General features: G+C 39.4%; 1 protein-coding gene across 5 annotated transcripts; it reads left to right on the plus strand.

The window, feature by feature from the left end:
* Positions 1 to 850: 850 nt before the first annotated feature.
* Positions 851 to 26,042, plus strand: TRAF6 (TNF receptor associated factor 6). Of its 5 annotated transcripts, none has more exons than XM_027114974.1 (9): positions 851 to 1,395; positions 3,084 to 3,140; positions 5,724 to 5,880; positions 7,372 to 7,692; positions 11,446 to 11,596; positions 12,524 to 12,682; positions 14,008 to 14,079; positions 23,497 to 23,574; positions 24,926 to 26,042. In XM_027114974.1, exons 4-9 carry the CDS (start codon positions 7,394 to 7,396, stop codon positions 25,793 to 25,795), a joined length of 1,629 nt encoding a protein of 542 aa, XP_026970775.1. In that variant the 5' UTR covers positions 851 to 1,395; positions 3,084 to 3,140; positions 5,724 to 5,880; positions 7,372 to 7,393; the 3' UTR covers positions 25,796 to 26,042. The 5 variants fall into 5 exon arrangements, with proteins under 5 accessions (XP_026970775.1, XP_026970771.1, XP_026970774.1 ...); XM_027114970.1 differs by having other exon boundaries at positions 852 to 1,395; positions 5,724 to 5,930; XM_027114973.1 differs by lacking the exon at positions 5,724 to 5,880 and having other exon boundaries at positions 852 to 1,395.
* Positions 26,043 to 27,723: the final 1,681 nt, after the last annotated feature.

Genomic DNA, 27,723 nt, shown 5'->3' on the forward strand with positions numbered 1-27,723 from the left:
CAGTTTTATATCATGATCTCTTCACCATCACATAGGGGATTTATTTTTACAGGGCCCTGGGAATCAGTGGGGAGGGATGCACAAGAGCTGGCAATTCTACCGGCAATGTTTTATTTATTGAGCTGGGTGGTGAGCACACAGATGTGTGTATAATTCTTTTTATGTCTTAACTATTTCAAAGTACTTTTTAAAAAGAGGGGTGGCAGAGTGAGTTTGAAAACTTGTGACAGTTTCTTATCTTAAAAACATAAGTATTTTTTATGAATATCAGCAGCCAGAAAGCAGGAAATACAGTATTGTTAACATTTATTGAGCACATACTATGTCCTAGTTTTAAATAATTTATTAACACGTACTAACTTATGTTTCCCTTCCAACAATGCTACCAATGAGGTAGGTACTATCATTATCCTTATTTTAATGAGATGAAAAAATTGAAGTCAGATTAAGTAAATTATTTAAAGTCAAATAATTTATAAAGGGGAAAAACTAGATTGGAATGAAGCACTCTGGTTTCAGGACATGTACATATGAAACCCAACACCCTGTAATACCTCCCCCAAGAGGTGAAGGATGAGTCAGATTTGCAGAGGTGAGCCAAAATCTTTCACGCATCTTCTTGTTACATTCCTTAGAGGTTTGCATGCAGTTAAACAGGGAATTAAAAATAGCTTTCTTGTGACGTTGACCGAAAAAGAGATGATGTGTTTGGCAGCAGTTTCAAAGAAATATTTAAATATATGGGTTTGACTCCCTTGGACTTGTTGAAGGGGAAGGACCAGGTGATAAGAGAGGGCTCTACATATCATGTAAACTTCCTTGTCAAGGAGGGTGGAGTTAGGGAAGGAGTGAAGGCTTTTCGAAGGTCAAGTAATCTCGCCGAGTTGGGGTTTTTCTCCTGCTTGGATTGGGAAACTATAAAAACACAGTTTGGGATTACTGCTGTTGCTGCTGCTCACTAGATCACAGTTACTCCGGGACAGATCTCACTTCAGGATTGCAGGGTAAGGAATTCCTAGGTGGGATTCGCACCCAAGCGAGGCGGAAACGCAGCGGGAGAGCTCTAGATTGACGGCTGGACCTGCCCGCGCCGGCACCGCAGCGCGCGCCTGTGGAGGACCGCCGCCAGGGGACGCCCACGCCCGGCTGGGCCGCTCTGTCTCCTCCCCTGCCCGCTCCCCGCCCCTCGCTCGCCCGGGCGAGCGGAGAAGGCGGAAGTAGGGGCATCCGCGGATGGGGCTCGGGCTTCCGGGGGATTCAGTAACGGCGGCCTTCGGGTCAAGAGATTGGCGTCCTGGCACCCTCGGCTTGGAGTGCGGTGCCTTTCTCTCCTGGCACCTTGGCTGAGTGGAGTCCTGCGGCCGGGCGTAGTCGGCGGCCCAGCGGACCGGAGTGGTGAGTCTCCTTCTGACGGCTCCCGGCGGTGGCGGCCTCTCTCCCCACGGGCTGGGATGCCTCCTCCTCTCCTGTTTCTCACTTAGGGACGCCGCCCCTGGCCCCTAGCTTCCCACGGGTTGGGGACGCCGCCTCCTCTCCCCTGGGTTCCCACAGGTTGGAGACGCCGCCCCCTGTCCCCTCACCTCTGCTCCGCCGGCCGGTGGGGACCACCTCCCCGGCTCACTCCATCCCCCAGCTGGAATCTCGCGCCAACTTTCTCGGCCCGACTTCCCCCACCCCGCGCATTCCCCTTCCCAGAAAAGGAAATCGCCTCCTGTATTTTCCTATTGCTCGGATGGTACCGGCTTAAAAAAATCCCTTTTAGGTTCTCAGCGACTCCCTCTGTCACTGTCATGGGAGAGCTATTTTTGGGTTCCCTGTTGAACTCAAATAGACGTCCCAGGCAGCAAGTGTTTTTTTTTTTTGAAAGAAAAGGTTCAGCTGACACGAATGTTCCTACCCCGCCCTTGCACGCGGCAGTTCTAGCGATTGTTCCAGACGCTGGGTTGATAAAGCTGTTCCTAGTATTTGGCTTCAGGGGAACTCCAGCTGAGTTAGGACTGTCTTGAATGTGAACAGAAAGCACCTACAAATTTTAGGAGCTTCATACAACGTATAGTATTTGCGTGTTTTCTCTGGTTTCTCGGGAGTGTAAATCACTAAATGTCTTGCTACACAGGCATAGAAACAAGAAAAACTTGAAATTCTGAGTGTTGGCCTTGTGAACCTGGCCACTGGTATTTTATCCATTCCCTTGTGATTACTCGGGAAGGGAGAAGGGGCTTTTCTGATGTTGATATGGGAGTGGGGTGAGGACGCTGTGGCTTTTTTTGTGATTCAAGGAAGGAATGTGTCTCAGGCCCTTGTTGCCCATGTGATGATCAGAGTTTCAACCTGCACGCACTATATACATCACAGTATTTAAGAATTGTAACTTGAAGTCTTTTCTGTGACAAATTTGGATACGTGATGCTGATAAATTTTTGGCCACTTAGATTTTGAAAGAAGTTCAAATCTTTGCCTCCTGGAGGAGAACAAATCATCCCTAGGAAAGGGAATGTCCCCTCAAATTTATGTTCAAAAATAAGGCATAGTAGTTGACTCTTTTGCAGCACCTTCGCCATTGCAGCCCTTTTGCAGGTCTTTGCAATTTTAAGAATAGATCTTAAGGATTTGGTAAATAGTTCTTGTTTCTAAAGCTAGTAGCAAATTAAAGGTAATTTCTCAGTGTTTTGTATTATGTGGTTTTACTTTAAAACTTAAAATTGACCAGTTCAAGACATAACTTACTGATGTTTTAGCTTGGTACGTTTCTCTCATTAGCATCTGTTGATCTTAAAGGAACAAAGTTTTGTGTATCGCTCTACTCCCCTTCCCACAAGATACTTAACAGTATACTCTTTGGAGCATAATATATAACCCCATACTAATAGGTGAATTTAAGCCATGATTTCTTATAAGGCTATTTTTGATATTCATTTTGCAGTCAAAATAAGTTGGCAGTGGTTACATCCCACAATATTTAATTAACTCAGTGCTTACTGTACTAGATTCACAATTACAAAGAGGGAATTACAGTCATGAAGCTCTTAACGTACTAAGGAACCATTTAACCTTTGTGCTGTCTCTTCCATTAATTCATATAGAAAGCCACATGAATTCTGAATGTTAGAATAGAAAAGAGGCCAAAGAAATCTTTGAAGGTAAGAATATCTGTTTACTCTTATCTATTTTAGCTTATGTAAAGCCAAGCGTACCTCTGTAGCATCTCATGAAGTGGATACCTAAGGCACCATATGAGGTTAAAAAAAAAAATACTAATAAAGCATAGTATTTTCTACATGGTTGCCAGATCATCATCATCTTCTTTTTTTAAAAAATTATTTACTTATTTATTTTTGGCTGTGTTGGGTCTTTCGTTGCTGCACGAGGACTTTCTCTAGTTGCAGCCAGTGCGGGTTACTGTTCATTGCAGTGCACGGGCTTCTCATTGCGGTGGCTTCTCTTGTTGCTGAGCACAGGCTCTAGGTGCGCAGGCTACAGTAATTGTGACTCGCGGGCTAAATAGTTGTGGCTTGTGGGCTCTAGAGTGCAGGCTCAGTAGTTGTGGCCCATGGGCTTAGTTGCTCCACAGCATGTGGGATCTTCCCCGACCAGCGCTCGAACCTGTGTCCCCTGCATTGGCAGGTGGATTCTCAGCCACTGCGCCACCAGGGAACCCCCCCAGACCATCTTCTATAGCTGACTCTAAGCACTTTTTGGGTTTTTTCTTGGTGTTAATTAAAATAGTTACTCACTGTAGTTAAGAAAGTGATTTTCAATTAAGTCATCACAGTCCCTAAAAGTAAAAGGAAAAAACGTTTTAACTTGCCAAAAAGAAAGAGTAAACCTAAAAATATTGAATGGCACTCAGAATACTGCTTTAGCTTAATTTTCCCTTTGTAGTATAGTTACATGGGACTACATACTGTAGACAGAGTGACTACCTAAAAAAGTTTATTTGAAAGATGAAAAGCTTCTGTATTACTTAAAGCATGAAAAATAATGGCATCTATATTTTTAAGAGTGCTCACTTTCATGTCTTGACACTGCATTCCTGCAGTGGAGTTCCTTTTAAGGAATTGTGACTGATTGGACAGATTTTCTTAGTAACACATTTGCTATAAAAGGTCTCTAAATCTAAAGACCTGCAAGTCTTTTGGACTGGATAGCAAGAGGGCAGTTTATCGACTATCCAATAAACTGAATTTTAACTGGACATTTGGGCAGAAAAGGTAGACTTAGCTCAGGGACTTTTGCTTTTGTCTCCTGGCTAGCATTTTGATATATGCTGTACAACCAAACGAATATTAATTTCTCAAAAGTGATTTTACTTTAAAAAAAATGGTTAAAGTTTCAAAAGGTAACTGTAAGACAAATACCGTATGCTAACACATATATATGGAATTTAAGAAAAAAAATGTCATGAAGAACCTAGGGGTAAAGAAGGAATAAAGACGCAGACCTCCTAGAGAACGGACTTGAGGTTATGGGGAGGGGGAAGGGTGAGCTGTGACAGGGCGAAAGAGAGTCATGGGCATATACACACTAACAAACGTAGTAAGGTAGATAGCTAGTGGGAAGCAGCCGCATGGCACAGGGATATTGGCTCGGTGCTTTGTGACAGCCTGGAGGGGTGGGAGGGAGGGAGACGCAAGAGGGAAGACATATGGGAACATATGTTTATGTATGACTGATTCACTTTGTTATAACGCAGAAACTAACACACCATTGTAAACCAATTATACCCCAATAAAGATGTTAAAAAAAAAAAAAAAGGTAACTATACCTGGAATTATCAAAGGTATATAAAATGTGTTCTCATACTTACTCTGCTTTTGGGAGTGGGAATTATAAAGCCTTTGATATTGGATATCAAAACATATCATATTGGATAACCAGCATCTATCAGAAACTATAAAAAGTTATATACTTTTTGACCTAATAATTCTACTTCTAAGAAATTTAACTAAGGTAGTAATTGAACACAAAAATGTATATGGGAAGAAAAATAACAAAGGATATAAACCCTAGTATAGCATTACAGTGTTATCTAGCAACAGATTTGGAGGGTATAACAGGGGCCTTATAACCCCATCCTGGAGCACAGGCGTAATAACTAGTTCTGCTCTTTGCCATTATCTTGCCATCCCTTCCTCCTTATCAACTTGTACTGAGTCTTCCACGGGATTCTGCATTAGTTATAACAAGGCTTTGCAAACTGTTTTTAACTTTTCAAAAATATTATCGAAACTAAAAAAGTAGAACAAAACATGAGTTTTTCTTTACTGATTTTTTGGAATTCTGTCAACCCAACCTGATAACACTGGACAGCTCATGTTTAACAGAAGCTGTGGTCAGCATCTTAGTCTAGTGTAATAAAAATAAATGGAAAGAAATTTTAAATTCAGCTTTATAGACAAAGTTATCAAAACATAGACAAACATAGGATAGTACAAATTGCACAGGCTCTGGGTGAAGTAGTCTTGGGTTCTGATTCTAACTCTGTTTCTTATTAGTTGGGTAATCCTTGGCAAGTTACTTAGCCTTTTAAAGCTTCAGAGTTTCCACTTTGATAACCGGGGAGGGGGGGCAATAAAATTGTTAAATAAAATAACTCTATAGAGGTACACATAATAACAACTCATTTTTACTTCCAGGCACAGTTCTAAGTGCTTTGCACATATTAACACATTTAATCCTCTCGGTAATTCTGAGGTGGATTCTTTTGTTACCCCCATTTACAGATGAGGAAACTGAAGCACAGAAAGGTTATATAGTTTGCCCAGGTCATACACCAAATGATGGAGACAAGAGTTAAACCCAGATCATCCGATTCCAGCATCTAAGCTCTTCACCACTTCATGATATTGCCTCTCCAGCCAGAACAGTGCTTCATCCTTTGTAGGTGGTCATCAAATGCTACTCAAAATCTTTTTGAGAAGAAGAAAAAGGTATCTATAGTGGTAAAAAATAGAGGATTACTGTCTTAACCCACTATTTGACATGGTGGCAGCCAGGATTTTTATATAAGAATGAGACAGGCGGGGGATACCTTGTCTACCATATTGGCTGGAGGCTTACATTCTGTTTTCTAGAACTCTGGTTGACGCTTGAACAACATAGGTTTGAACTGCATGAGTCCACTTATACATGGATTTTTTCCAATAAATACTACAGCACTACATTATCAGAGGTTGGTTGAATCAGTGGATATAGAACCACAGACACAGAGGGCAAGCTGTAACGTTATATGTGGATTTTTGACTGCGTGGGTGTCGGCACCCCAACCCCTGTGTTCAAGGGTCAACTGTATATCTGGTACATAGTGGGAATTTTCTATACATGTAATTACCTACAAGAGAGACCTGGTTAATTAGGCTGTGAACTGCTTTTAGACCTTAGCTTCTCACTTGTAAATTCTGGTAATGGTTTAGAATTTGAAAGCATCCCACCTACCATGAAAGCAATAGTTTTCCATAGGCAAACAAAACCTCACTTGTTTTTCCAGTCATTAGTAATGAAACATAGTCACTTGACATGACTGAAGGCACGAGGACATACAGATATACTTTTTCAATTCCGTTCTTTCTGTGTAATAGAAATTGCCACACTGAACATTTGGAGGTACAGTTGACCCCTTGAACAACACAGGTTTGAACTACACAGGTCCACTTAAATGCAAATTTTTTTCAGTAAAGGATCTGTGGTTATTGACTCCGAGGATGTGGAACTTTGGGAACAGAGGGCCAAGTCGGATTTTCTATTGCTCGGGTGTCGGCCTCCCTAACACCTGCCTTGTTCAGGGCTCAACTGTAGTCAATAGAGTTTTAGATGTAGAAGAAGAAACTGAGATCCAAATGGTTAGTTGCCCAAAATCACATAACTAATAGTTTCTCATGGTCATCTGATCCTTTGTGCATTGTTCGTCCTCACACTGCCTGCTGGTCGAGCTGTTCTCTTCAGCTCTGGATACTTGAAGGAAGTTCAGCAGCATAATTAAGTTCTTCAGCAGCTGCCTAATGAGCACCTGTTAGGTGAAAGCTCGTGCTGAGTACTGAGGAAATGAACATTCTTGAAACTGCAGTCATAGAAAACAGACATTTAAACAGATAATTATGCTAATTATTACAGTTGAGGTATGTTTCTTCTTTTAACCTTATATTCCATCCATCCTACTAGATCATGAACTCCTTAACTTGTAAAATAGTAGTCATGAAGCAAAGCTGAAAAAACTTTGAAAGTTTTCTGTAAATAATATTAACAGAGCTAATGTTTATCAACTAAAAGGTGGCTTGCATAGATAGCTATGATACGTGTGTGTGTGTGTGTGTGTGTGTATGTGTGTATGTATGTGTGTATGTGAAGGCATTTTTTGTCTTGCTATTTCTTCAGAGCAGTCGATAATCACCTTACTATGAGTCTGCTACACTGGGAAAACAGCTGTGGATCCAGCCAGTCTGAGAGCGACTGCTGTGCTGCCATGGCCGCCAGCTCCTGTGGTGCTGCAGCAAAAGATGACAGTGTGAGTGGAACTGCCAGCACAGTGAATCTTTCCAGCTCTTTTATGGAAGAGATCCAGGGATATGACGTGGAATTTGACCCACCCCTGGAAAGCAAGTATGAATGCCCCATCTGCTTGATGGCATTACGGGAAGCAGTGCAAACACCATGCGGCCACAGGTTCTGCAAAGCCTGCATCATCAAATCAATAAGGTACGTGAGCATAAGAATGAACCTATAACAACCAAATAGAACATTATTACATAGAACACAGGGCATCCCAAGAATAGTCTTATACATAAAAAGCTACTTCAGGAAGAAGAACACTGAACAGAAAACTGAGAAATTTACATTCTTATTCCAGTTCCTACTGTAGTATGAAAGGTAATTACTATGTCCTCCCCTCCTTTGACCCTCAGATAAATAAACAATAAGTAGCTACTTCTACTTAAAGCAGTTGTATTGTAGACTAGGGTGTGTCTCTAAGCTTTAAGAAAATAATTTAAAATAATGTACCTTAAATGATGATCCTACTAGAATACGATAATCTCAATGATAATCTCATTACAAATAATGCTGACTTTATGAGTAATCGTTATTCTCATTTTAGCCACATTAAATTTTGTCTGCTACCTGCTGCCTATGGACAACTGTAAAATAACCAGTATTTTTAAAGAAAGTATTGATTGATGGCTCTGCCTTCATAATATATCCAGAATTCAATCCCTGCCTCACCCTGTTCTGAATCACCATCAACTCTCTCACAGGCCTCCCTACTTCCACCCTTGCCTTCTTCCAGGCTATTCTCAATATAGCAGCCAGAATGAACCTGGTAAAAGTAAGATGATGTCATCTCTGCTCAGAGCATTGCAGCAGGTCGTCTGGGAGTAAAAGCCAAAGCCCTTGTAAGGCCTTACATGATAGGTCCGTAAATTTTCTGATCATCTCTCTATTAGGCTCCCCTCCCCTCTACCAATTCACTCTTTGCTGTTCCTTGAACTTGTGAAGCATGCTCTTGGGGAGTTGGCTTCAGCTGTTCTCTCTGCATCTTACTTCAGTTAACTGCTTAGTCAGTGCCCTTTTCTCCCTCCAGTGTGGCTCAGATCTCACCTTCTCGTAGGTACCTTGGCTACCCTGTTTATACCGCAGCATGCCTTTCCCCACCTCTTCCCACACTCTCTATCTCCCTTACCTACCTTTCTTTTTTTCTCTAACACTTTTCATATTTAAAAATATAGATAATTTGTGTGTTTATTGTCTGCTTGCTCACCTGGAGTATAAGCTCCTTGAGAGCAGGGGTTGAGATCTATTTTAGTTCTTGATATTTCCTAAGTGCCAGGAGTAGCACCTGATACATAGTAGGTGCTCAGTAAGTCATGATTGCATCAACTGAACAAAAGTAGATGGGGTTTCCGCAAATGATTAAAATTCATCTCCTAAGAAATAGATACATTTTACTATAATTCAAAAGTTAGATGGGAATATTTTTAGGTGACTAAGGAGTTCTATACAGGACAAAAAAAATGGAAGAAGTGGGGGAATTTTAGGTTCTTCAACTAATAAGCATCTAGTCATATTGGTGAAATCATTTTTAAGTAGGTCAGCTGGCTGTTCACTCATCTTGTAAGTTTTTTTCTTTCGACTTTTTTTTTTTTTTTTTTTTGCGGTACGCGGGCCTCTCACTGCTGTGGTCTCTCCCGTTGCGGAGCACAGGCTCCGGACGCGCAGGCTCAGCGGCCATGGCTCACGGGCCCAGCCGCTCCACGGCATGTGGGATCTTCCTGGACCGGGGCACGAACCCGTGTCCCCTGCATCGGCAGGCGGACTCTCAACCACTGCGCCACCAGGGGGAGCCCTGTTGGGAGGTTTTTGATTACTGATTCACTCTCCTTACTAGTAATGTAGTCTGTTCAGATTTTCTGTTTCTTTATGGTTCAGTCTTGGTAGGTTGCATGTTTCTGGGAATTTATCCATTTCTTTTAGGTTGTCAAATCTGTTGCCATATAAGTGTTCATAGTAGTCTCTTTTGATCCTTTGTATCTGTGGTATCAGTTGTGATGTCTCCTCTTTCATTTCTGATTTTATTTGAGTCCTCTCTTTTTTTTTTCTTGTTAGTCTAGCTAAACTTTTCTATAAAATTTGAATTTGTGGTAACTACATCCATACTTGGGAATTGGCTTAACTTAAGTTACAAGGGAGCATGTGTCTTGTTTCAATTTGGGGGAAAAATATGTTACCCAATGGTGAATTGGCAATATCTCTCTAGAGTTGGTGTTCTCATCCTCCACACTATTGGCATTTTGAGCCAGATACTTCTTTGTTGTAGAAGAATGTCCTGATGTTGTAGGGTGCTTAACAGCATTCCTGGCCTCTGCTCACTAGATGGTGAAATAGCCCCACTTTCCCAGTTGTGAGACCCAGAGTGTCTCCAGATGTTGCCAGATGTCCCCTGTGGTCAAAATTGCCCTAGTTGAGACCACTGGTTTAGGGTATACATGAGAGCAGTGTTAAAGGCTCACCTTTTTTTTCTGTTTATAATGATTTTCAATTTATATTGTATTTAGGTAGAAATAGGACCATATTATGGATCGTTGATTTTCCTGTAGGTGAAGATGTACAGAAAAAACCCAAGTGTCACCCATGCCCAGGAAGGTAGCTAATCTTTAGCAGTTTTTTAATAGCAAGATATTCATGAAAATAGTGGAACAATGGTCTGAAAAGGAAGTAAAACCTACAAAAGGAAGTGTGAGGCTTTTTTTTTTTTCTATCTCGCGCTAAGCTAGAAATGACCACTTACTTCAACTTTAATGTTCTTAAAGGAATGGCTCGGAAATTTCTCATCGGTTATAGTCATTCGGAGAATCAAAAGGCAGCATCTCAATCCAATTCCATTTTCCTTTGGAGTGATTGCTAATGCGGTGGATAATGGTTTCCAGTTTACTTTGAAAGGTTCTTATTTTCTCTTAGATATCCATCACTTACGTTTGGGGAATATATTTCAATAAACTTGTTTACGTCCCTGGTTCTCAAAAAATATTCGACAGTAGGATAATATCATGCAGTGTGAGAGAAGCCCTATAAAGACTGACTATGTCGGTCACATTTTGTAGTTCTAAGGCATTTGACAGCAGACTCCCATTTTCAACAACTTCACGTGCACAAGAACCACCACTGTTGCTTTACACGTAGGAGGTGTACAACAAATGTTTGAGTGATTGACGCTCTGTAGCCTATCTGACCTGCCACATTTCGTGAGTGAAGATTGAAACATCCCAAAAAGTTAAAGGGGAATGACAGACCCAAGTTTCCTGGGGTAGTTTTTCCCATCGTAAGGTAGAATAAACCATTGGGAAGCAGGACATAGAGGTCCCTTAACTCCTGATTGCATTGTATGTACCCTAGACATAAAAATAAAGGAAACCTTTGTTGCCCGTGAGCCAGTGTTGATGACTGTTCAAAGTAAACCTTAAAATGTGGCCTCCTGGGGCTACTTACTGCTAATTGGTTAATTTTTACTTATGACTAATAACTATAGACATGTTATTAGTATATTCTGAGCAGCATATAATTAGTTACATATCCCTAGTATGTTGAATAGCTGCTGATAGAGGCCTGCGAGACTGCCAAAATTCCCATCCTTAACTTTCACTTCGTGTTGTTCAAAATATGATTTTATTCAATTTCTCATTTTTTGGTTGAAATCTATCCCACAATCTAAAATCCCATACTAGTTTTTGATAGATAATCCATATGGTGCTAGTTGTATCCATTTCATAAAAGAATCGTTCATAAACTGTCTGTAAAAGGACAGTTTATTTTAGTGATATTATACAATATAATGTGTTCATTTATTTTCTATAGGAAATAAGTAGAGAATTTATATGTGGTGAATTAAAGTTGTGTGTATTTTCTAATGTGAATGTTTAAAATCTACCAAATAATATGTATTTTATTTGTTTCTTTTAGGGATGCAGGTCACAAATGTCCAGTTGACAATGAAATACTGCTGGAAAATCAACTATTTCCTGACAATTTTGCAAAACGAGAGATTCTTTCTCTGATGGTGAAGTGTCCAAATGAAGGTTGTCTGCACAAGATGGAACTGAGGCATCTTGAGGTATTAAAGTTATTTTCTAGCTGTTAGCATATAGGCAGGGAAGTTCCTAGAGAATAGGAACTTTGCTGTGTCCATCTGGATATTGCCAGTGCCTAGCATATAGTGATTGGTTAGCAAATTCTTGCTGAATTGATACCAACCCTTTCCCTTTCATTATTGAGTATAAATATGAGTAGAAACTAGAAATTTCTTTTTCCATCTACTCTGGCTTTGCCCCAGTGATGATAAAAAATAAATCAGTATTCTATAAGTTTTTTGGGTGAGCATTATCTGCAATAAAACTGAAGAGCATTTTAAATACAAGTGTCACATTTTAATTCCATAGCTTCATTTCTCTCATTTTGAAATAAGCAGCAAGTCACATGTAGCCATCATCTTAGCGCCATCGTCTTAGCACCCTCATACTTTTTTCTCTGGTTTTCTAAATTATTCATTTTATTATGAACTATAATATAGTTCTCCTATAGCTTGAGATTAACTGAATCCACGAGATAAAATAATTTGCTTTTAAATTAATCAGTCCTTAGTGTGGTAGTTTTACAAGAAGTTAAATATTGCTTATGTTCCATTTGAAATTAAGCATTTAAAATATATTTGTAACTTGCCCCCTTTACTTAGCTCCTTTTGGAGGAGCGGCCTTTCGACACTACTAAATTGATAATGAGAAAATCTGACTTCTTTCCAACTCTCTTCCCTGATTGGATACATGAACCTGAAAAGTCACATCCTTTGTATAAACTTTCCATTCACAACCATTCTTTGGAAAAAACCCATTAAGGCCTTCATATTGTGGTTCTGTGGTGTGTACTAAACAAAGTAGGTTCAGTGGACAATTCTATAGAAGAGAACAGTATATTCTTTGAAGAGATTATATTTAGATTTCTTAAGGATTGGCAAATACTAATTGATAATTTTTTTCCATCATAGGATCATCGAGCACATTGTGAGTTTGCTCTTATGAATTGTCCCCAATGCCAACGTCCCTTCCAAAAATGCCAACTTAATATTCACATTGTCAAGGAGTGTCCAAGGAGACAGGTTTCTTGTGTAAACTGTGCTGTATCGATGGCATTTGAAGATAAAGAGGCATGTACTAACTTGGATTTGTTAATTCCACTACTATTTTTTTTTAATGTACAGTGGAGGGGGTTAGCAGTAGATGAAGATGTTAATCCAGTTCTGAGTCTGTATTATAAGTTGTGAGAAGACTGATTTTTTAAGAAAGTAAGTTCAATAAACCATTCTAGTAAATGAGTGTAGAGTTTATATTTTCATCTCTTTCTGAGAAAGCATTGTTTCTACTGCTTACTACAGTAGTAGATCTACAAGTAACAAGTTTTTAGGAAAGGTATATGCTGATCTGTTTCCCTATGTGATATTTTAATGACCAGTCTTGGATTAGAGACAAATAAATAAAAGAATTACTGTATAAGACTTATATTTTTCTCTTTAAAAAAGAGAATGAGTGGTTAAAACTTTTAGGAGATTAAGTTAAATCCTACAAAGTGTGTTCCTTTGGTGATAATTCATCAAAACATATGATGAATTCACTTATCTGTACTTACGTTATACTTCAATTAAAACATTTATTTTTAAAAAGAAACTGCATGGCACTTGACAGCGTCATGATCATAGAATATTTTTCCCATTTATAAACTGGGATGTAGAGAGATTAAGTAATTTTATATTAATATTATCAATGGCAAAGCTAGCACTGAGATCCTAGATCCTGGATCCGTATCCTGTGTCCCTTTTACTAAAATAGAGTACATACAATTTATGTTCTTTTGTAACTATTAAGATACTTCCTTAAACTGTATTTCTTACAAATTTATCTTGTTAATTTTCCCTACTTTCTTGTGAGATCAAGCATATTATGCTCTTTAAGTTGATGAATTATTCAAAAAAATGTCAGCTAACTTGCTAAAAAGTCTGAGGCATAATTAGAGCAAATTGGTGTCTTCTTAAACTTCAGTAAATTAAATGGACCTAACCAGAAGGGTTAATTATTTCTTAAATTTTTTGTATTCTAGAAAACAAGGCTCACCTTTCTGGGGCCTTTGAGAACATGGGCCTCCTGCCCTAATCATGCTTCTGTTCTTTACCCTCCTGATAAGAGTTTTAATTGAATCATGCTGCTGCTGGAAGTTTTTGGAAAGGTGTCTTTGGAGAATTATAATGTTGTTAAATGATGCTCAAACAGTCACAGATGCATCTTTTGTATACTATCATATTCTGTTAAAGAGCTGGAGGGTGAGATGAATCTCATTACTACACTGGCAAAGGGAGAGAAAATAACCTTTATAGATTATTCTCACATTTTTGTTTTACACACATCAAAAAAAAATAGGTTGGTGTTGCCTTTTCAGGTTTTCTCACTTTTTTTCTTATATTTCTTTAATAAAATTTAGATTCATGACCAGAACTGTCCTTTGGCAAATGTCATCTGTGAATACTGCAACACCATGCTCATCAGAGAACAGGTATAATGATTCCCTTTCATAAATCAGTATTTCCATAAACAGGTTAAAGAAGTGAATTAGGTTTTTAACTGAAAATTTAAATCAGTAAGGCAAAATGAACACAGGTTGAAGAAGAATTAAAACTATGTGAATTTTAAATGCAAATCAGAATCACAATGAGGTATCACCTCACACACTATCATCAGAAAGTCTACAAATAATATTCTGGAGAGGGTGTGGGGAAAAGAGAACCCTCCTTCACTGTTGGTGGGAATGTAAATTGGTGCAGCCACTATGGAAAACAGTATGGAGTTTCCTTAAAAAGCTAAAAGTAGAACTACCATATGATCCAGCAATCTCACTCATGGGCATATATCCCCAAAAGATGAAAACTCTTAATTTGAGAAGGTACACGGGGAATTCCCTGGCGGTCTGGTGGTTAGGACTCTGCGCTTTCACTGCCGAGGGCCCAGGTTCAGTTCCTGGTCGGGGAACTAAGATCCTGCAGGTTGTGCGGCACGGCCAAAAAAAAAGAAAAAAGAAAAGGTACATGCACCCCAGTGTTTATAGCAGCATTATTTATAATAGCCAAGACTTGGAAACAACCGATTGGTTTAAGAAGATGTGATATATATAGATAATAGAATATTACTCAGCCATAAAAAAGAATGAAATACTTCCATTTGCAGCAACATGGATGGACCTAGAGAATATTATACTAAGTGAAGTAAGTCAAAGACAATTGCTTTATGTTACCACTTATATATGGAATCTAAAAAATACAAATGAATCTTATATACGAAACAAATAGACTCACAGACATAGAAAACAAACTTAGGGTTACCAAAGGGGAAAGGGAAGTGGGGAGGGATAAATTAGTATAGATTAATAGATACCAACTACTATACATAAAATAGATAAGCAACAAGGATATACATAACACAGTAGGGAACTATATTCAATACCTTGTAACAACCTATAATGGAAAGTAATCTGAAAAATATAAATATATACATAGCTGAATCACTTTGTTATATACTTGAAACTAACACAGTATTGTAAATCTGTATTTCAATTTTAAGAAAACTGAATTTTTTCAAATAATATAATGAATAATTTCAGAAAGAACAAAATACTCAGCCCTGAGTACTTAAAATTCCTAAGTCATTAACATAATACCTGTGTTTATATATATTAGTAGAAGTTCCAAAGCCAAGTAATTTTTAGATAAAAATAATTTAAAATGCTCATTTAAACACCAGAAACTTTATAAGAAATATCAATACATCTTTAGACTCTGTGAAATAAGGATCTTAGGTATCCAGAAACCAGTTGAAAAAGTAAGAACAATGAAATAGAAGGAAACAAGTCTATTCAGTAGCAGGATGTTATTTGTAGCCATGTCCCCGAGGCATGTTGGGAGATTTTGAGATTTCCAGGATCTGTAGCCCCTCTGTTCAGTTGCCTGTAGACCACTGATGGGGCATCATCAGAAGTAGTAGTTATATTAGAAAACTATTCATTTTTTTTATTAATAGAGAAAGGAAAATTCCATCTGATTGCTATCTTCTGACATTTGGAGGGTTTACCCACAAAATATGAATATTAGTCACTAAATATTTATACACTCATGAAATCTGCAAACCCGGAGATCATAATTGATTACCTTACTAAGTAGGAACAAGCAAAACCTGTCCCTCAACTAAACTTTTCCATTCATTTGTTAAGAGTCCTTTAGGTTTTTTTTCCAACAGGGCCTTAATTTGAAGGTGTAAGTAACTTTTTGCTTGTGAAGTCTCATCTCCCGGGTTTTGCTTTTTGCTCTGTTTTAATACTTAAAGGAAACCACACAGCACATCTAAAATCCAGCAAAAGTAAAACTTAATGTAGGAAAAAACCCTAGGTTTAGAGTCAGAAAAACCTAGATTTTAACCCTGACTGTGCCACTACTTGCCCACTGATCTCTGACAAGAAAGTGGACATTCTAGATCAGGGATCAGCAAACCAGCCCACCAGCCAAATCTGGCTGCTGCCTGCTTTTTAAAATAAGTTTTATTGGAACACAGCCATGCCCATGTGTTGTATGTGGCTGGTTTTGTGCCACAATGGTAGAGCTGAGTACTTGGGACAGACTCCATAGGGCTTACAAGGCTGAAAATATTTACTATATGACCCTTCACAAAAAATTTTATTGACCACCTAGATTATGCGAAATGAAGGACTGGATTAAATGGTCTCTGATGTTGTTTCTGCTTGAAATATCTATGATTACAGCTAAACTAAATTTCTAAAGGAAATTTAGTACCACTTTCAAAGAACATGATTCTACATAATGGATCTTACCTTAAAGAATTTAGAGTCCCCAAATCAAAGCCTGAGACTTTCTTTAAAACTTTTATTAAAGTGCTTAAAATATCTTCTAACATCTGAGTCTCCCCATTGTAGTCAAAGCATGCGCAGGTTAACAAAAAGTAAGAAGATTTATGAAAGGTGGTCATGAGGGAAAGACAGGGTGCAGTCAGTGGCTCTAACGTATATAGTTTATTGAGTAGGGATTCAGTGGCCTGGACCACAGTGAGAGTCTTAGTTGGGTCATGGTTGACATCAGAAGGTACTTTTTCTTTATAATGCCGCTAGAGGGTGCCAGTTCCCTGGCAATAGGAATAAATTCATTTTCTTGAAATGAATTTTGAGTGATTTGGGGGCATGGTATGAGACGTTGATATTTCCTTCCTTTGTGACTTTTGGAAGTAAATATCATTTTTTAAGTTGATAAAATACATTTTATGTTGATGCAAAGCCAGTCTAAATCAGCTAAGTCTCAATTATAAAATAAGCTTAACAGAGCTGCAAAACAACTTTTATATATATGCACTAGCCAATCTAAATCCAGCCAGGTATTGCTTTGAAGAGGCCCTTAGATACCTGGAGTTAATTTGAAAATGAAGAAAAAATTGGTTAAGAACATCATATTGCAGTTCCTGTTCAAGACAGCTATGTATTGGATTGGCCAAAAAGTTCGTTCGGGTTTTCCATAAAATGTTCAGAAAAACCCGAACGAACTTTTTGGCCAACTCAATATGATGCCTGTGAATTCACCTCCTCCCAAGAGTCTACAGCTACACATGGAACAACTTCCTCTTATAAAAACCTAAAAGGCTGGCTGAGTAATGACTACACATTAGGCAAATGAGAAGAAAATCACATCAAAGTGGGTAGGAAAGGCTAGGAAACAATCTCACCATATACCCACAAGCAGGAGGGAACTCAAACCCTGGAGCTTCTCCCTGAGGACTGAAGGGTCCAAACCCACTCCTCAGGCATTTCAACTTTTAAGACATACACTGGAGAGATGAGCTCCCCAAATATCTGACTCTGAAAACCAACAGGGCTCATGTTCCTAGACCCACCAGACTCTAGTGATCTTGGAAGCTGCTCTTTTTTTTTTTCCTTTTTAACATCTTTATTGGAGTATAATTGCTTTACAATGGTGTGTTAGTTTCTGCTTTGTAACAAAGTGAATCAGCTACACATATACGTATATCCCCATATCTCCTCCCTCTTGCGTCTCCCTCCCACCCTCCCTATCCCACTCCTCTAGGTGGTCACAAAGCAGCAAGCTCATCTCCCTGTGCTATGCAGCTGCTTCCCACTAGCTATCTATTTTACATTTGGTAGTGTGTATACATCAATGCTACTCTCATTTTGTCCCAGCTTTCTCTTCCCCCTCCCGTGTGCTCAAGTCCATTCTCTGTCTGCATCTTTATTCCTGTCCTGCCCCTAGGTTCTTCAGAACCTTTTTTTTTTTAATTCCGTGTATATGTGTTAGCATACAGTATTTGTTTTTCACTTTCTGACTTCACTCTGTATGACAGACTCTAGGTCCATCAACCTCACTACAAATAATTTTGTTTCTTTTTATGGCTGAGTAATATTCCATTGTATATATGTGCCACATCTTCTTTATCCATTCATCTGTCAATGGACACAGGTAGCTTCCACATCCTGGCTATTGTAAATAGAGCTGCAGTGAACATTGTGATACATGCGTCTTTCTGAATTATGGTTTTCTGAGGATATATGCCCAGTAGTGGGATTGCTGGGTCGTATGGTAGTTCTATTTTTAGTTTTTTAAGGAACCTCCATACTGTTCTCCATAGTGGCTGTATCAATTTACATTCCCACCAACAGTGCAAGAGAGTTCCCTTTTCTCCACACCCTCTCCAGCATTTATCGTTTCCAGATTTTTTGATGATGGCCATTCTGACAGGTGTGAGGTGATACTTCATTGTAGTTTTGATTTGCATTTCTCTAATGATTAGTGATGTTGAGCATACTTTCATGTGTTGGCAATCTGTATATCTTCTTTGGAGAAATGTCTATTTAGGTCTTCGGCCCATTTTTGGATTGGGTTGTTTGTTTCTTTGATATTGAGCTGCATGAGCTGCTTGTAAATTTTGGAGATTAATCCTCTGTCAGTTGCTTCATTTGCAAATATTTTCTCCCATTCTGAGGGTTGTCTTTTCATCTTGTTTATGGTTTCCTTTGCTGTGCAAAAGCTTTTAAGTTTCATTAGATCCCATTTGTTTATTTTTCTTTTTATTTCCATTTCGCTAGGAGGTGGTCAAGAAGGATCTTGCTGTGATTTATGTCATAGAGTGTTCTTCCTATGTTTTCCTCTAAGAGTTTTATAGTGTCTGGCCTTACATTTAGGTCTTTAATCCATTTTGAGTTTATTTTTGTGTATGGCGTTAGGGAGTGTTCTAATTTCATTCTTTTACATATAGCTGTCCAGTTTTCCCAATACCACTTACTGAATAGGCTGTTTTTTCTCCGTTGTGTATTCTTGCCTCCTTTATCAAAAATAAGGTGACCATGTGTGCGTGGGTTTATCTCTGGGCTTTTGATCCTGTTCCACTGGTGTATATTTCTGTTTTTGTGCCAGTACCATACTGTCTTGATTACTGTAGCTTTGTAGTATAGTTTGAAGTCAGGGAACCTGATTCCTCTAGCTCTGATTCTCTTTCTCAAGATTACTTTGGCTCTTTGGGGTCTTTAGTGTATCCATACAAATTGTGAAAATTTTTGTTCTAGTTCTGTGGAAAATGCCATTGGTAGTTTGATAGGGATTGCATTGAATCTGTAGATTGCTTTGGGTAGTAGAGTCATTTTCACAATGTTGATTCTTCCAATCCAAGAACATGGTATATCTCTTCATCTGTTTGCATCATTTTTAATTTCTTTCATTAGTGTCTTACAGTTTACTGCATACAGGTCTTCTGTCTCCTTAGGTAGCTTTATTCCTAGGTATTTTATTCTTTTTGTTGCAGTGGTAAATGGGAGTGTTTCCTTAATTTCTCTTGCAGATTTTTCATCATTAGTGTATAGGAATGCAAGAGATTTCTGTGCATTAATTTTGTGTCCCGCTACTTTACCAAATTCATTGAATTAGCTCTAGTAGTTTTTTGGTGGGATCTTTAGGATTCTCTATGTATAGTATCATGTCATCTGCAAACAGTGACAGCTTTACTTCTTTTCTGATTTGGATTCCTCTTATTTCTTTTTCTTTTCTGATTGCTGTGGCTAAAACTTCCATAACTATGTTGAATAATAGTGGTGAGAATGGACAACCTTGTCTTGTTCTGGATCCTAGAGGGGGTGGTTTCAGTTTTTCCCCATCGAGAATGATGTTGGCTGTGGGTTTGTCATATATGGTCTTTATAGTGTTGAGGTAGGTTCCCTCTATGCCTACTTTCTGGAGGGTTTTTGTCATAATGGGTGTTGAATTTTGTCACAAGCTTCTTCTGCATCTATTGAAATGATTATATGGTTTTTATCCTTCAGTTTGTTGATATGGTTTATCACATTGATTGACTTGTGTATACTGAAGAATCCTTGCATTCCTGGGATAAACTCCACTTGATCATGGTGTATGTCCTTTTAATGTGCTGTTGGATTCTGTTTGCTAGTATTTTGTTGAGGATTTTTGCATCTATGTTCATCAGTGATATTGGCCTGTAGTTTTCTTTCTTTGTGACATCTTTGTCTGGTTTTGGTATCAGGGTGATGGTGGCCTCATAGAATGAGTTTGGGAGTGTTCCTCCCTCTGCTATATTTTGGAAGAGTTTGAGAAGGATAGGTGTTAGCTCTTCTCTAAATTGATAGAATTTACCTGTGAAGCCATCTGGTCCTGGGCTTTTGTTTGTTGGAAGAGTTTTAATCACAGTCTCAATTTCAGTGCTTGTGATTGGTCTGTTTATAATTTCTATTTCTTCGTGGTTCAGTCTCGGAAGGTTGTGCTTTTCTAAGAATTTGTCCATTTCTTCCAGGTTGTCCATTTTATTGGCATATAGTTGCTTGTAGTAATCTCTCATGATCCTTTGTATTTCTACAGTGTCAGCTGTTATTTCTTTTTCATTTCTAATTCTATTGATTTGAGTCTTCTCCCTTTTTTTCTTGATGAGTCTGGCTAATGGTTTATCAATTTCGTTTATTTTCTCAAAGAACCAGCTTTTAGTTTTATTGATCTTTGCTATTGTTTCCTTCATTTCTTTTTCATTTATTTCTGGTCTGATCTTTATGATTTCTTTCCTTCTGCTGACTTTGGGGTTTTTTTGTTCTTCTTTCTTTAATTGCTTTAGATGTAAGTTTAGGTTGTTTATTTGAGATGTTTCTTGAGGAAGGATTGTATTGTTATAAACTTCCCTCTCAGAATTGCTTTTGCTTCATCCCATAGGTTTTGGGTCATCGTGTTTTCATTGTCGTTTGATTCTAGGTATTTTTTGATTTCCTCTTTGATTTCTTTAGTGATTGGTTGGTTATTAAGTAGTGTATTGTTTAGCCTCCATGTGTTTGTATTTTTTACAGATTTTTTTCCTGTAATTGATATCTAGTCTTATAGTGCTGTGGTCCGAAAAGATACTTGATATGATTTCAATTTTCTTAAATTTACCAAGGCTTGATTTGTGACCCAAGATAATGATCTATCCTGGAGAATGTTCCATGAGCACTTGAGAAGAAAGTGCATTCTGTTGTCTTTGAATGGAATGTCCTATAAATATCAATTAAGTCCATCTTGTTTAATGTGTCATTTAAAGCTTGTGTTTCCTTATTTATTTTCATTTTGGATGATCTGTCCATTGGTGAAAGTGGGGTGTTAAAGTCCCCTTCTATGATTGTGTTACTGCCAGTTTCCTCTTTAATGGCTCTTAGCATTTGCCTTATGTATTGAGGTGCTCCTGTATTGGGTGCATAAATATTTACAGTTGTTATATCTTCTTCTTGGATTGATACCTTGATCCTTATGTAGTGTCCTTCTTTGTCTCTCGTAACAGTCTTTATTTTAAAGTCTATTTTGTCTGATACGAGAATTGCTGCTCCAGCTTTCTTTTGATTTCCATTTGCATGGAATATCTTTTTCCCTTCCCTCACTTTCAGTCTGTATGTGTCCCTAGGTCTGAAGTGGGTCTCTTGTAGACAGCATATATACGGGTCTTCTTTTTGTATCCATTCAGCCAGTCTTCGTCTTTTGGTTGGAGTATTCAGTCCATTTACATTTAAGGTAGTTATCGATATGTATGGTCCTATTACCATTTTCTTAATTGTTTTGGGTTTGTTATTGTAGGTCTTTTCCTTCTCTTGTGTTTCCTGCCTAGAGAAGTTCCTTTAACATTTGTTGTAAAGCTGGTTTGGTGGTGCTGAATTCTCTTAGCTTTTGCTAGTCTGTAAAGGTTTTAATATTTCTGTCGAATCTGAATGAGATCCTTGCTGGGTAGAGTAATCTTGTTTGTAGGTTTTTCCCTTTCAGCACTTCAAATATGTCCTGCCACTTCCTTCTGGCTTGCAGTGTTTCTGCTGAAAGATCAGCTGTTAACCTTATGGGGATTCCCTTGTATGTTATTTGTTGTTTTTCCCTTGCTGCTTTTAATATTTTTTCTTTGTATTTAATTTTTGATAGTTTGATGAATATGTGTCTTGGCGTGTTTCTCCTTGGATTTGTCCTGTATGGGACTCTCTGCTCTTCCTGGACTTGATTAACTATTTCCTTTCCCATATTAGGAAAGTTTTCAATTATAATCTCTTCAAATATCTTCTCAGTCCCTGTCTCTTTCTCTACTTCTGGGACCCCTGTAATTCGAATGTTGGTGTGTTTAATATTGTCCCAGAGGTCTCTAAGACCGTCCTCAATTCTTTTCATTCTTTTTTCTTTATTCTGATCTGCAGTAGTTATTTCCACTATTTTGTCTTCCAGGTCACTTATCCGTTCTTCTGCCTCAATTATTCTGCTATTGATTCCTTCTAGAGAATTTTTAATTTCATTTATTGTGTTGTTTATCATTGTTTGTTTGCTCTTTAGTTCTTCTAGGTCTTTGTTAACCGTTTCTTGTATTTTCTCCATTCTATCTCTAAGATTTTGGATCATCTTTATTATCATTACTCTGAATTCTTTTTCAGGTAGACTGCCTGTTTCCTCTTCATTTGTTTGGTCTGGTGGGTTTTTACCTTGCTCCTTCATCTGCTGTGTGTTTCTCTGTCTTCTCATTTTGCTTAACTAACTGTGTTTGGGGTCTCCTTTTTGAAGGCTGCAGGTTTGTAGTTCCCGTTGTTTTTGGTGTCTGTCCACAGTGGCTAAACTTGGTTCAGTGGGTTGTGTAGGCTTCCTGGTGGAGGGGACTGGTGCCTGTGTTCTGGTGGATGAGGCTAGATCTTGTCTTTCTGGTGGGCAGGACCGCATCTGGGGGTGTGTTTTGGGGTGCCTGTGACCTTATTATGATTTTAGGCAGCCTCTCTGCTAATGGGTGGGGTTGTGTTCCTGTCTTGCTAGTTGTTTGGCATGGGGTGTCCAGCACTGTAGCTTGCTGGTCATTGAGTGGAGCTGGGTCTTAGCATTGAGATGGAGATCCCTGGGAGAGCTTTCGCCATTTGATGTGACATGGAGCCAGGAGGTCTCTGGTGGACCAGTGTCCTGAACTTGGCTCTGCCACCTCAGAGACACAGGCCTGACACCCACCCGAGCACCAAGACCCTACCAGTCACAGAGCTGTTCTCCCAGGTACCAAGCTGATCCTCTCACAATCATTTTACACTGAATCAGGCTTTTTCAAATGCCAATCTGATCATCTCATCAGCTACAGATATTTCAGTGACATCTTATTGTTCCTAATTATTCTTTCCAGTGGTGGACCAACAGTGGGGCAGGGAGAGTGGTTTGTCCAAGCTAAAATCCAGCTGGAGGATGTCCGTAAATATCATTTTAATCTTTGTGGGCTAACTGGTTTCTGTTGCAACTATTCACTCAGCCATTGTAACAAAGTCAGCCACTAACAGTATATGATTTTGTTTAGATGAAGTGTAACTCTTCATTTCAAGTATGATCTTGTCAAACTAGACTATGATACGCAGGGTAAAATATTTTTCAACCTTTGTTTTGGTTTTCAGATGCCTAATCATTATGATCTAGACTGTCCTACAGCCCCAGTTCCATGCACATTCAGTACTTTTGGTTGCCATGAAAAGGTAAGGTTTTTTTTTTTTCCCTTTTAATTCTTGAATATAGATCAAGAAAATTAAGTTATATAGTGTAGTGGAGGATACCAGTGGATTGGAGATGGCCAACACACATTGTTTATGTGGTCTTAAGCTCCAAGAAATTGGGACTCAGAATATTAATTTTGAGAGATAGTTGGTGATGATAATGGGAGGTGTGATTGGGATCATATAGAGTGTACAGGAAAGAGAAGTAGAACAGGAAAGGAGCCATGAATGAACAGTCTCAGACGTTGATGAAACAGGCAAGGAGAAGTTATTGTTATGATCTCCAAAATTAGTTTCAAGACTTAGCGATCAGTTGTGTCAAATGTCGGAGAGGGAGCATTGTTTATGATAAATTGATCTTTCTGGAGAGTGCGATTACACTTCGGCTTTTCCACTGTGCCTTTTTATCTGACTTTTTTACAGTAAGTATGTGTTTAATAATTAAAAAAATAAAATGATCAAATAGTGTATAGTATGGTTACACTTTGTGAGAAAATTCTGTATTGTTTGTGTGCGTAGAGACAAAGACTTAAAGGAAATGTATCAAAATGTTAATGGTAGTTAGGTGAGATAATAGGTAACTTATTTTCTTTTTGATCATCTACACTTCCTATTTTTCTGTAATATACATGAATTACCCTTACAATAAAATTGTTATATGATTTTTTTTTCATATAACAGGCTATTCTTGATGATCTTAGAAGAGTATGAAGACAGGGAAGATTCCACTTTGCAACAGATTTGTAAAAATAAGTGAGGGATTGGGGGCAGGCAGTGCAGGTGGACTCCTCTTGGTTATAAAAGGAGAAGGGAGAAAATGATACTAGCTAGAGGGAGATACAAGATCAATAGAGAGGTTTGCCCCTTTTTTTAAACAGGAAAGACTTTACTAATTCTGTTCTGAGGGGAAGGGTTAAGAGGAGAGAATGTTTGAAAATAAAGGAGAAAGGGGGTAGCTAAGCAGAATCTCTGAGGTGTTGAAAAGGGGCAGGTGCCAGTTAGAGCCCAGGTGAAGCATTAATCTAGGACAAGAGGAGAGTCAGCTCTGAATCAGAAAAGAAGGATGAGTATAGATCCTGATACTTTTACAGGTAGGAGGGAGGTTTTTTTCTGAGTCCCTGAACGATTATTCAGCAGATAGCCTCTCGGTTTTTCAGGGAATTAGGAGGCAAGATCATCTTACTGGATCGAGAATCTGATGAAATCAAAGAAGATTGTAGGGGATTGAGGGAAGTGATGACATGGCTTAAAAACCTTTTATTTGGCTTGGCTAGGTCCCTTTCCTGGTGCTCACGTCTCTGTTCCTAACCTAAGGCCTGTGCATGATTTTCAGATGCAGAGGAATCACTTGGCACGCCACCTGCAAGAGGATACCCAGTCGCACATGAGAATGATGGCCCAGGCTGTTCAGACTTTAAGCCTTGCGATAGCTCCCGCACCTCAGCGTGGCATGCTGCCATGTGATTCTGCCTCTCTGCCCCGGATTTCCTCTGGGTGTCACTCAGAGGTCCAGAATTTCCAAGAAACCATTCAACAGTTAGAGGGTCGCCTTGTAAGACAAGACCATCAAATCCGGGAGCTGACTGCAAAAATGGAAACTCAGAGCGCGTATGTAAGTGAGCTAAAACGAACTATTCGAACCCTTGAGGACAAAGTTGCTGAAATAGAAGCACAGCAGTGCAATGGAATTTACATCTGGAAGATTGGCAATTTTGGGATGCACTTGAAATCTCAAGAAGAGGAGAAACCTGTTGTCATTCACAGCCCCGGATTCTACACAGGCAAACCCGGCTACAAACTATGCATGCGCCTGCACCTGCAGCTACCGACTGCACAGCGCTGTGCCAACTACATATCCCTCTTTGTCCACACGATGCAAGGAGAGTATGACAGCCACCTCCCTTGGCCCTTCCAGGGTACGATACGCCTTACCATCCTTGATCAGTCTGAAGCACCTGTAAGGCAAAACCATGAAGAGATAATGGACGCCAAACCAGAGCTGCTTGCCTTCCAGAGACCCACAATCCCACGGAACCCCAAAGGGTTTGGCTATGTGACCTTTATGCATCTGGAAGCCCTAAGACAAAGAACCTTCATCAAGGACGACACGTTATTAGTACGCTGTGAGGTCTCCACCCGCTTTGACATGGGCAGTCTTCGGAGGGAGGGTTTTCAACCACGAAGTACTGACTTGGGGATATAGCATCCCCTCATTTGTTTAAGAAACAAAACAACAGAAAAAACATTTGGAGAAAACTTGCCCTGTTTTCAATAACATACAAACAAAAAAAGCAATGGGGAAGGTATACCCACCAGTGAATGTGGTTAGAGAGGTCACTTGCCACTTTCCTGTTAAAAATATCTGAAGCAGGGCTTCCCCGGTGGCGCAGTGGTTGAGAGTCCACCTGCCGATGCAGGGGACACGGGTTCGTGCCCCGGTCCGGGAAGATCCCACATGCCACAGAGCAGCTAGGCCCGTGAGCCATGGCCGCTGAGCCTGCGCGTCCGGAGCCTGTGCTCCGCAACGGGAGAGGCCACAACAGTGAGAGGCCCGCGTTATCGCAAAAAAAAAAAAAAAAAAAAATATCTGAAGCAGTTTTCTCAGGAATGTACGTGTTCCCTGCCTTTTAAAAATGGTTACACTCAAAGTGCCTGTGGCCTATGGCAGCAGTTGTTTGTCTAGTAGGATATCTCTCTGTTTTATTTTCATGGGCTCTTGCTCCAGGGGGGTTTATTGTCAAACCCAGGTTAGGAGTAGTAAAGCTCAAACCTTTTAATAATAATGGACGTTCCATAAAATTTCCACATATTCTTATAGTGTTAGATGCAATATATTAAGCTTGAGAATCACTACCGCCTCGCGCTGGTGCCAGCGAGAATAATTATTATTCTTGAGTTCTCATTTTATTTGAACTCCTGTAGATTTCAGAGGATTTGAACCATAATCCTTGGAAAGTTTAAGTTCTCATTAACCCTGTTTTTTCCGCCTGCAGGGTGTTTTTAAGGATATTCAGGGACTAGTTTAAACCCTAAATATAAGCTTACTAAGTGTGGATATGTTGTTTGTTGAATAATTCTTGTTTCATTGTACCTTGCTTATTTACTTGAGGCTACAAAGTAGCATCTTGTCCAGAGTTTAGAACTCTGAGAACCATGTGGAAACCAGCTGCTGGGTGTTATGCTATAAATCCCTTTTGTCTGTTCCAGGCAGAGTGAATTCCACAGCCCTACCTATGTTCTCTGTTGCCTAATGGTTGTAGGACAAGGAGATGCACACACATAATCACCAACAAAAATTTTAAATGGCTCAACTAGTCAACCAATAGGGCAGCTCATTGGTGGTGAGAAAAGCTATTTGAGCCAGAAATTTTCAGCTCTTTTGAACACCTTCTGGTTTAGTTCAATTAATGGAAGAAAATTGCTGTCCTAAATGCAGAATTTCTTAATACTTGGGAGATCATCGGTGTACCTGAGAGGTCACCAAACCAAGGTTGGAAGTCATAGTGATTATATCAGGACTTGGCTGGAGCGGGTGGCTTTAGTCCCACAGTTCATACCTGAGGAGGATCACGTGGAATGTGTTGAAGTGGTCAGTTGTTCCTAACAGGGAGGGATGGGTTTTGTGCCACTAGATACTTGTTAAAAGCCTTAGATACTAAAGATTATGGTGAAATGTAGTTCTCAGGGAGTCCCACAACTAGTACAGGCTCTTATGAAGAATCTGAGAGGACCCCTACACCATGCTGTTTACACAAGATTGTTTAAAGTTGTCTGAGGTAGTCCTGCAACTCCAGAGAGGCCAAATCAGAGCCCCTGGCCGGTGTTCAAGATCAGCCTTCATTTCAAGAGGAAGCCAAGAGACCGTGCAAAGGAATGGTCTCGGTTCCGGGCAGACCCAGCAAGTGCCACTCTGACCTTTCCCTTTACTTTTCTGTCTACTCTCCTTACCCACCCCACATCCAGGCTCCTGCTCTGGTGGGTTTATTCTGTAAAGTGGGGGAAAGAAAAGGTCATACAGGGACCCTGTTCCCAGTGCCACCATCAGCGGCAGCTGCCCGTCGCTAGCTCACAGTTGGCTTGCTGACAGTTTGTGCTCCGTGGCCCCTGAGCTCTGCAGCCAGCTCCCGAGGA

The sequence above is a fragment of the Aethalodelphis obliquidens genome, unplaced genomic scaffold, assembly GCF_003676395.1.
Source record: "Aethalodelphis obliquidens isolate GAN/ISIS:26980383/991018 unplaced genomic scaffold, ASM367639v1 scaffold14, whole genome shotgun sequence".
NCBI classification, from domain to species: domain Eukaryota; kingdom Metazoa; phylum Chordata; class Mammalia; order Artiodactyla; family Delphinidae; genus Aethalodelphis; species Aethalodelphis obliquidens.

What these genes read in the sequence shown, in the direction of transcription:
- TRAF6 (XM_027114970.1), top strand. Translation starts at nt 5,896, where the DNA reads ATGCTACTCAAAATCTTTTTGAGAAGAAGAAAAAG. An exon ending in TTTTTGAGAAGAAGAAAAAG is followed by an intron (nt 5,931 to 7,371) that starts GTATCTATAGTG and finishes CTATTTCTTCAG; the next exon opens with AGCAGTCGATAATCACCTTA. An exon ending in TGCATCATCAAATCAATAAG is followed by an intron (nt 7,693 to 11,445) that starts GTACGTGAGCAT and finishes TGTTTCTTTTAG; the next exon opens with GGATGCAGGTCACAAATGTC.